Source organism: Podarcis liolepis (genome assembly GCF_965112155.1).
Source record: "Podarcis liolepis genome assembly, chromosome: 8".
Taxonomy (NCBI): Eukaryota; Metazoa; Chordata; class Lepidosauria; order Squamata; family Lacertidae; genus Podarcis; species Podarcis liolepis.
The window spans coordinates 40,524,595-40,534,339 of NC_139560.1; the positions used below are offsets into that span (position 1 = coordinate 40,524,595).

The 9,745-nt window shown below is 41.1% G+C and overlaps 1 protein-coding gene across 1 annotated transcript; it reads left to right on the top strand.

Moving 5' to 3' along the window:
* The first annotated feature begins 1,059 nt into the window (after nucleotides 1-1,059).
* On the top strand, nucleotides 1,060-5,444 carry SNAI2 (snail family transcriptional repressor 2). The gene is made up of 4 exons (XM_083517838.1): nucleotides 1,060-1,137; nucleotides 1,272-1,733; nucleotides 2,256-2,801; nucleotides 4,396-5,444. Exons 2-4 carry the CDS (start codon nucleotides 1,655-1,657, stop codon nucleotides 4,575-4,577), a joined length of 807 nt encoding a protein of 268 aa, XP_083373964.1. The 5' UTR covers nucleotides 1,060-1,137; nucleotides 1,272-1,654; the 3' UTR covers nucleotides 4,578-5,444.
* The last annotated feature ends 4,301 nt before the right edge of the window (nucleotides 5,445-9,745 follow it).

Consider the following 9,745-nt stretch of genomic DNA (forward strand, 5'->3'; position numbering starts at 1 on the left):
TATTCCCCACCCCCCGAATGAATTTTAAATGTTTAAACAGGATGAATCTGTGCTTGTGTTGCTCAAATCCTTTCCATGCCTATAGGTTTGTTGGTAGTTCACAGAATCATAGAATTGGGAGGGACCTGAAAGGGTCATCTAGTCCAACTCCCTGCAATAGTTGAAGCTGTTGACCCCAAAAAGCAGCAGCAAATGAGACTGGTACTGTGTATGACCAAAGCAAATAAGTTTACTGGACAAGCAAGAAGATACCACATGGTACATCAAGCTACTCCAAACTAAAGCACAAACCTTTGGATATTCTATGCTGGCTAAGATGAAACAGGAATGATGTCTTTCAACTGAAGCTGAAGAAAGTGGCTGTCTCAGCCATTCCTTTAGGAAAGGGGAGCTTGAATGTGCTGGGATCATATTCTTGCCCGTCCTTTGTGCATTCCTCAGTCACTGTCAGCTAATCGAAAATGAGCACAGAATTAAATATGTGCAGCCAAATAATTTCCATTTACGGGAGTGGCTCAATTTCCTCTAGAAGGGAAATGTGCAACATTGCACTGAGAAATTGGGGAAAAGTCCCATGCAGCTTCATCCATTGCATATTTACTCAGACGCAAGTCCAACTGAGGTCAGCACAGCTTACTTCTGAGTAATCAGAGTGCAAATGGTTGCAGCCCTTTTGTGGATTCTGCATATCTCAATTACTGTCTTCCTGTTTTGCGTCTGAGTTGTGCATATGTTTTGTCTTACAAAATGTCCCTGATCCAACTAAAAATCAGTGCACAATTACAGCAATGGGTCTTAAACAGGACTAATTTTAGTTGGATCGAGGCCACGGCACCTCATTGCCAGTTCTTCAACAGCAAACACAAAATATTTCCTTAATCTATTAAGCATCTCGGCTCAACTCCTCTTCACTTCCAAAAATAGCAAGCCCCACATGACAAGCCAAAGACTCTCGTTAGTGTCTAAAAAAGCTGGACTGTTTATCTTGGAATAACTTCCCCTCTACCCTCTGCCCTTTGCCCCTCTTAATGAACAGTTTGTCCTTAGCATTTTCATTATCCCACATCTGGGAAGCAGCCTTGTTTTTTGAAAGAATTAATTTTCACTTTGTTGGGATGCAAGGCACTCCAGAGAAAGGTGAGGAAGTACAGTGAAATCTAAACTTATCTCTTACTGAACCTACTTAAATTAGCCCCACTAGTAGGCAGGAATTCTAAGACATTTTCTAGGCTCCCTCTGACAAGAGATTCCTCTTCCTCTGTTCTTCACAGCTATCCCAGTGGGAGGAGTTGAAACCTGACCCAAGTCCTCAGCTCCTAGAAGGGATTGGATCCTCCTTGCGAAGAGCAAGGAATAAGTCTCTTGGCCAAACAGGCAGAGTTCGTAAAAGAACTTCAGCAAATCAGGAGTGATTGGATGAAAAGGAAACCCCTGACCCTCCCCTCCTGCACCTGACGAGTGGGTATTTACAGCACTTTGCAAAGAGCCCTGCACTACACAATTTTACTGCATGGGGTGAGCAGAGAGGACAATGCTGTAGAGGACCAATGTGCAAGCAGTGATTCTGTCTGCTGCTGCTGCTGCCCAAAAGCTGGGGACCGTTATTCTGAAGCTGAAAGGAGGTTTCAGGAAGAAGGCAGCCCTGCATTTCAAGATGCCACGATCCTTCTTGGTCAAGAAACATTTCAACTCTTCCAAAAAGCCAAACTATGGTGAACTGGATACTCACACAGGTAATCCAAGGCTGAAAGCTGTATTCTAACTGCTCTGATTGTTGCTGCTGAAGCGGGACTTTTCATAGCCTGGTGCAAACTTTTAACAAACTTTTTTTTGCAGATCTCTCTCTCTCTCCCTCTCTCTCTCTTCCTCCCCCTAAAAAATGTCAATGCCAACAGAATTAAAGCTTCAATTTAGGAGTTTGCTTCATTGCTGAATTCCCCCCCCCCTCTCTGTTGCAAAACGAGTCTCTTGGAAATGTAAGAGAATGGTGTGGATTTTACTGCTGGATTTCCTCTGGCTGCAGCAGAGGCTTGGGGAGGAAAGCTGTTACTTTGAGCAGACCTCCCAACTTATGTAAAGTTTTATCTAAAGTTACAGAATGTTACATTCATTCTGTGTGTTTCATTGGAGCAGACTAATGTCAGTAGGATTTCATCACTTCCAATCTCCATGAGTATTGGATATATTGCACTGCTGTTATAAAGAGGAAAAATCTCTGTTGTCTTAAAACGATTCTCTTTTTTTATTTCTTCCAGTGATCATTTCCCCATACCTTTATGAGAGCTACCCCATGCCTATCATTCCACAGCCTGAGATCCTGAGCTCAGTTGCTTACAACCCCATCACAGTATGGACTACAACTGGGCTGCTGCCTTCCCCTTTACCCAGTGACCTCTCACCTCTCTCCGGATACCCTTCGTCTTTGGGAAGAGTCAGCCCACCTCCACATTCTGACACTTCATCCAAGGATCACAGTGGCTCAGAGAGTCCCATTAGTGATGAAGAAGAGAGGATCCAGTCCAAACTTTCCGACCCTCATGCAACTGAAGCAGAGAAATTTCAATGCAGCTTATGCAATAAGACCTATTCAACTTTTTCTGGACTGGCGAAGCATAAGCAGTTGCACTGTGATGCCCAGTCTAGGAAATCTTTCAGCTGTAAATACTGTGACAAGGAATATGTGAGCCTAGGAGCTCTTAAGATGCACATCAGGACCCACACACTACCTTGTGTCTGCAAGATCTGTGGCAAGGCTTTCTCTAGACCATGGTTACTTCAAGGACACATCAGAACACATACTGGTAAGAGGGGAAATGTGATTTTGCATAGTATGTATTGCTGCAGTAGCATGTATTGCTGCAATAATTCCATTTTTAAAAATCCATAGGGCTTTATGGTCAGTTTCATGTTTACCAGTTATACTGTTTGCTCTGCTAAATGTTCACCAGACTTCTTTTCTTTTTAAATCATTTATGAGTGGGTCAGCTTATGTACTGGTGTAACACTTTTTCACTTTAGAGAACTTAAAGTTTGCTTCGGCAAGCTGTCACAAGACAGGGATCCATTTGACCCTAAGAATTCCATGCTTCAACATGAGTGTTGGAACACGCTTTTGGAAGGAATGCAGGTGCAAGGTAGACAGATCAGACAGCAAACAAGAGAGAAGGAAGTAAGCAGAAATACCAGGTTCCCTATGCAATAATCCGTAGTCAAGCATTGTATCCAAGCAATGCACACAGCAAACCCCCTTAGTCAGCATATAGGCACAGAATTTTACACTCTGATCAAATGTGCAGTTCTTGGAAATGAGTTCCACAGAAAGCAATAAGTCTTACATGTAAGAAATATGTGTACTGTAGAAAGTCATTTAGAAGATCTGGCATCTCAGTGCTAAACACAAAGGACCTGATCCCATGAAGTAAATCACACAGAAATAAATGGGAATTAAGGATTGTATTTTAAATAGAAGTTCCATTCCATTGACAGTGCAACTGCATTCCAGATTAATGGGTTTGAAGGCATAGACGAATCTGCAAACTGCAATCCAAAGCTGGAATTTTATGTACAGTTACCTAGGAGTAAGTCCCATTGAACTTAATACAAGATGAATGTCACTGTGAGCAACAAAAGTTAACCTTAAGACAAATTACACTCTGATTCAAACACTTATCATAGAAAGAATTTCTGATTTTCTTCAATGGTACTAAACACCTTAAAGTTGCAGTCCTGTGCTTCGTTCAGTAGGGGGAAGCTCCACTGAGTACAGCCAGCCTAATTTCCAAAGAAAATTTGGCTGCATAGCCTTTAAGCCCAACTAAACTCAGCTGCACTTACTTCTGTGAACAATGCCTAGGGCCAGAGTGTAAGCCTGTTCACAGACTTGAGTAGCTTGTGCATTAATTGCAAACTTTTATTGATCATGTGCAAGTGAGTCCTCTTGCTACTCCTTGTCCTGCCTCTGTTCCAAGGAAGCAGAGTGCAATGCTGAAGCATTCAATCTGATGGGAATTCTGCCATTCACACCAATGGCATGTAAACTACAGCCTTGGGCAGCAGTAGGCGTTGCACAGGATACAGTAAATGAATGGAAGGAACATATGAAAATGCTGGGTGGAGCCCAGCCTGCAGGCACTGGCTGCACCTGCTGAAGCAGAAAGTGTCAGTGGCTTGTCATTCAATGCACCATGAATCCTGCAAACTCTGAAAAGTATGAAATAATGAATGGACAGCCTGCAGTGTAATGAATGGACCCTTTAATAATATATAGAACCCAAACACCATTTTCACAGGCATGATTTTTTTTATTCCTCTGCAAAACTACTTGTCCCATTTATACAGAAAGTTTCTTACTTGAGCTTTAAAACGATTAAACCTCTTTTGTGTATTTCTTTCCAGGAGAGAAGCCTTTTTCATGCCCTCATTGCAACAGAGCATTTGCAGACAGGTCAAATTTGAGGGCCCACTTGCAGACCCATTCGGATGTGAAGAAATACCAGTGCAAAAACTGTTCAAAAACTTTCTCCCGAATGTCTCTTCTGCACAAACACGAGGAATCTGGCTGCTGTGTAGCTCACTGAATTTGCCTGGGCTCTGAACATTTCTCTACTCCTTTTCAACAGAACAGGAGGAACCCTCAGCCCTGGAGGCGGTTTATATTTTACTTCCCAACTCAACAACTCCACTGGAAGATGCAAATAACATCAAATTGCTTTTTAGTTCAATTGTTAAGCTTGACAATTGTGTGATACAAAGGAAATCAAAACATCTTAAATACGGGAAGATGGAAAAGCCAAATGGACAACTTTTTTAAAAAAACTAAAATTTACATTCCAAAACTAAGTTTTGCCAGATACCAAATATCACAGGTGCTTTCCAGTGTCTTCTATATCAAGTCATTATGTGGTGAATAGGACCATGGTATTTCTTAGAATAGTGTGCTTCTTGATCAGCACCCTGAATTGTCTCAGATGTCATCATTAGAAGAGAACAAGAATGTATGTCGTCTTAACAGTATGTGCCTTTGTAAAACTGTCACTGCAGACATTCCTAGGCACATGCTTGATACACACTTCTTTTTTTAAAAAAAACCTATTGTGATTGTTAACTTGTGATGTTGTTGTTGTTTTTATAAAAAAATGGGAATAAGTGCAAGCGTGAGGGTTAATGGGATTTTGACAATGGATTTCTTAAGAGCTTTTTTTCCTAAATGCACAAAGGAAATGCAATAGCCTGAGCAATACCCTCCAGTGCCTTTTTTAAAAAAAAGAAAATGAATACCTTTGTTTATTGACATAATGTAAATAGTTTTATTTTTATATGACTGAATGTGTTCTGAATCAAAATATTATCTATAGCCACGTCTATAGATATCTTGAAGAAAGTATGGATACAAATTGTATTGTTTTCTAGAAATAATTTTTGTATAAATAAACATTTTTAAGAAATACCTGTGCAATTTCTCCTGCATTAGGAGACCCAGAGTCCCATCTGCACCCACGTCTCCCCACACACCCCAACACACACATGGACTCTGGTGCTGATTGTCAGTAGGAAAGCATGACAAGTGGTGGGTGGGATCTCTGTGTACAGGCTGGAGTCAGTGTTAACTAGGTCTGTAGGTCTTAATCTCTGTGGCTAAGGACTGATCAAAGAACAGTCTTCAAGACCCTGATAAAAATCCCATCTCTGAAGTTTAACAGAGTCACGCTAGTAACCAGTTGCACCTCTGGGTTTCCTGGAGAAAATGCAGTAAAATATGAAAATGCAGTAAACTATGTAAGTGTCATTCTTGAAATCCGTTCCTCATAATTGTAGCAAACTGATATGAAGTCCTTTGTTAGAAGCAACTAACCATTTTATCTTGATTACAAAACATATTGTGGCATAATTAAGGGTAAATAAAAGTATGCCATCTGACTGTACACTGGTCTCACTACACACCAAGCGGTCAAAGGATATATCAAGCCAATCTGATGGCTCCAAATGAACTGTGGATGTAAATGCACATCCAGAAGCACAATTGCATTGACTGATGTGCTCCTGCTTTCTACACTTGGGATTTCCCTTCCTATATCAAAGCTCACTGGCCCTGAAACTCATTTATTGCTGCAAATGCTTGATTTCACATTAATCAGCAACACCTCCAACCCTTTTTAAAAAGCTTATTTCAAAAATTTTAAGTGTTCTTTCCAAGCAATAAATGCGAAAATTTAAATCAAAATATGGTCGTTGTGAACATCGCTTTGTTAGGCACCTTCATGAAAGGGACAGTATTTTTATAGCCCAGTGTGCCTGAAATATGGCAAATAAGCCATTTAAGTGCAATGGATGCCCAGGAAGATGGAACTGCTCAGTTTCCCCACCAAATAATGCTGTTGTAGCAATGATGTAATCACATCTTTAGAGGTGATGACATCCCTCACATCTGCAGATATCTATAGGATCAGGGAGCATGATTACTTTGAATGCAGGTTCAGTCTGAAGATGATTGAAAGCACCCTCCTATAACTTGTACCTTCTATGCTTGAGACACTCCATGGCCATCAAAAGCATTCTGATTGTGACATGAACAATAATAACAATAATTCCCATTGTAGTGGCTGGCCTTCCAGATTAAATTATCAGAAAAAATGTAGTGTGGTTCAGCAAAAATAGAGGACCTTTTAAGTCTCGTTGATTTCAAGCCAAGAGATTTAAACATGTGTTTAATTCTCCCATTTTAACCATTAGGACTTTAACCTTAGACACTGTATTTCATTCCCTAGGTGCAAATACATGCATGTTTTCGGCAACCCTGAGATCCATATAACAACCCTGCATATCCCCATATTACATACAGAGAGCTGAGCCTGAAAGGTAACCAGATTGCCTGAGACCATGTAGATCTCAAAGTTGAACTGGGGACCATCCATCTCATACCTCATGCGCTTAGCAGCTCTGCTGTACCTCTGGTAGAGCTGCCATCATTTCCAGTCATTTCCAGGCCACAAGTTCCAGCAGGCACACAATACTAGCAGTGGCTCCTGCTACTTCAGCACAAGGAAGTGGGTGGCGGAACGTGCTCAAAGGTCCAAGGGGTTCCCAGGCTCAGTCTATGAGCTAGCATTTCATCAGAGAACTAGCCAGAGACACTAAACCACAAAGCAGTTGTAAACACTGGATTTTTTTATTAAAAAAAAATTAGTGGCTTGACTTATGTTTTCCAGGATTTGACTCTGTCATTGTGGCACGGTGAATGACACAAGCAAACCCTGTATCAGAAGTGTGAATAACGCTTTTACGTGCCCTGGATCAAATTACATAGGCATGAGTCAGGGCCGCAGCATCTGCTCTGCAGTCCTAAGAAGAGTTAAAAAGTAGGTCAGTAAAGAAAGCAGATGAGACTGAACACAAAGCATCTGGTTTCTTCCATGAGATGTCATTTCATTACCATTGCGTTTCAGATCGCATGGTCTTTGTAAGAGGACTCTGCAGCAGGCAATTGCAACACCCCCATCTGTTACTATGTACATTAGCAGGTAAGGACAGAAGCAGGATTTTAGTTTTGATCCACAACAAATAAGAATGCAGTACTTACCATTCCAAACAGTGCACCGTAGCTCCGAGAAATAGTGGTTGAAGCCCACAAGCCATTTTCATGGGTGTGTGAACCAATTTCATTCCACTGCTGTCGGTGAATCCATGACAGTTTAATATGGCTTCACTTGTCCCATAGCAATGCTTATTTTCATAAAAATTAATTTAAATATCCCACCAGCAGGAAAGTTGCAACTAGGGTATGGTCTGAGAGCACATGAATCCATTGCCTTGCTGAAGCTAAGCTGGTCTGGGCTGGTTAGTTACCTGGATGACAGACCACCTCTGAACCACATGTAAGTTGCCTTGGGTTTGATGATGAAAGAAAGGTAGGATATACAGTAAATGTAAGAAAATAAATAAAATCAATTAAATACTGTTTGGTATTTCTTGGAGAGCTTCGTCATATGATTTAAAATCCCACCCCACTACAAGAAGTAGTGTCCATGAGTGTTGTTGTTGTTGTTTAGTCGTTTAGTCATGTCTGACTCTTCGTGACCCCATGGACCAGAGCACGCCAGGCACTTCTGTCTTCCACTGCCTCCCGCAGTTTGGTCAAATGGATGCTGGTAGCTTCGAGAACACTGTCCAACCATCTCAACCTCTGTCATCCCCTTCTCCTTGTGCCCTCCATCTTTCCCAACATCAGGGTCTTTTCCAGGGAGTCTTCTCTTCTCATGAGGTGGCCAAAGTATTGGAGCCTCAACTTCACGATCTGTCCTTCCAGTGAGCACTCAGGGCTGATTTCCTTAAGAATGGATACATTTGATCTTCTTGCAGTCCATGGGACTCTCAAGAGTCTCCTCCAGCACCATAATTCAAAAGCATCAATTTTTGGCGATCAGCCTTCTTTATGGTCCAGCTCTCACTTCCATACATCACTACTGGGAAAACCATGGCTTTAACTATGGCTTTAACTATCCATGAGTGTAGAACGTCTATTTTCCTGAATTATTTTTAATATCATCTAAGTTTGCCTGGCACTTCGCAGCCAATCAATCATCCACATTAGTCGAGTCTTCCAATATTTAACATTGTTAAATGTGACGTGCAGTTAATAAATTACAAACTAAACAAACACTGGTGTTCTAGTTTTATTGTTTGTTAAATAAAATCCTCTCACTGGATTTTGGACAATGTTGTCATTCAGCCCAGCAAGGGTGGAATGAGGCAGCAGAATACTTACCATATTTTTCACTCTGTAAGACGCACCAGACCATAAGACGCACCTAGTTTTTGGAGGAGGAAAACAAGAAAAAAAATATTCTGAATCTCAGAAGCCAGAACAACAAGAGGGATCGCTGCGCAGCGAAAGCAGCGATCCCTCTTGCTGTTCTGGCTTCTGGGATAGCTGCGCAGCCTGCATTCGCTCCATAAGATGCACACACATTTCCCCTTACTTTTTAGGAGGGAAAAAGTGAGTCTTATACCCACGAGCAATATGAATTTAGAAGTGTTGCTAGCATTTGATCCCAAAGGTGAAGAACAGGGAATGCCTTTTATCAGGCCAGCTTCTGTTCTGAACTCTTCATTCATCAAGAAGAATGGAAAGCAATTAATTCTGAGCCATAAAGAGAACAAGTCTGCCTACAATTACCATTCTGTTAGGATTCTAATCAAAAAATACTGTTACCTCAAATGCACATAATATACATTGTTGGTTATTATTAAAATAAAAATCAGTGTGAAGCTACCCAAATTGCTTTAGAAATGTTAGATACTATGTTGAGCTGCTCTACATGTTGGAGCTAATCACTTTGAAGTTCTAAGGTTTCCAATCTTCTGTTTGTGTCAGCTTTTCCTTTCCATGACAGTTTCTAAACAGCAAACCTGTGTGAAAGTTACAGCATCGACAGATGCTCAATGTAGCATTGTTTCCTATCTGCTTTGGAGACATTTTGGTTTGCTTCAGTTCACCTGACTCTGCAAAGGCAATTTCCTGCTGCAGTTTGCGTGAACTTCCAATAAGTTTTTTCTGCCACAGAAAACAGGGGGAAAATGAATGGGCGTGAAGGGGTGGCAGAAAGGATGGTCCACTGTTTTAGCGACATTTCAGCTATGACAATAGAACCACATCCATTTAAAATTAGCCACTAACCTAAATTAGTTAACATACTCTTTAAAAAGTATGCCTACCAATTCCCATGTGGCCATTAGTTTCCTGTATTTT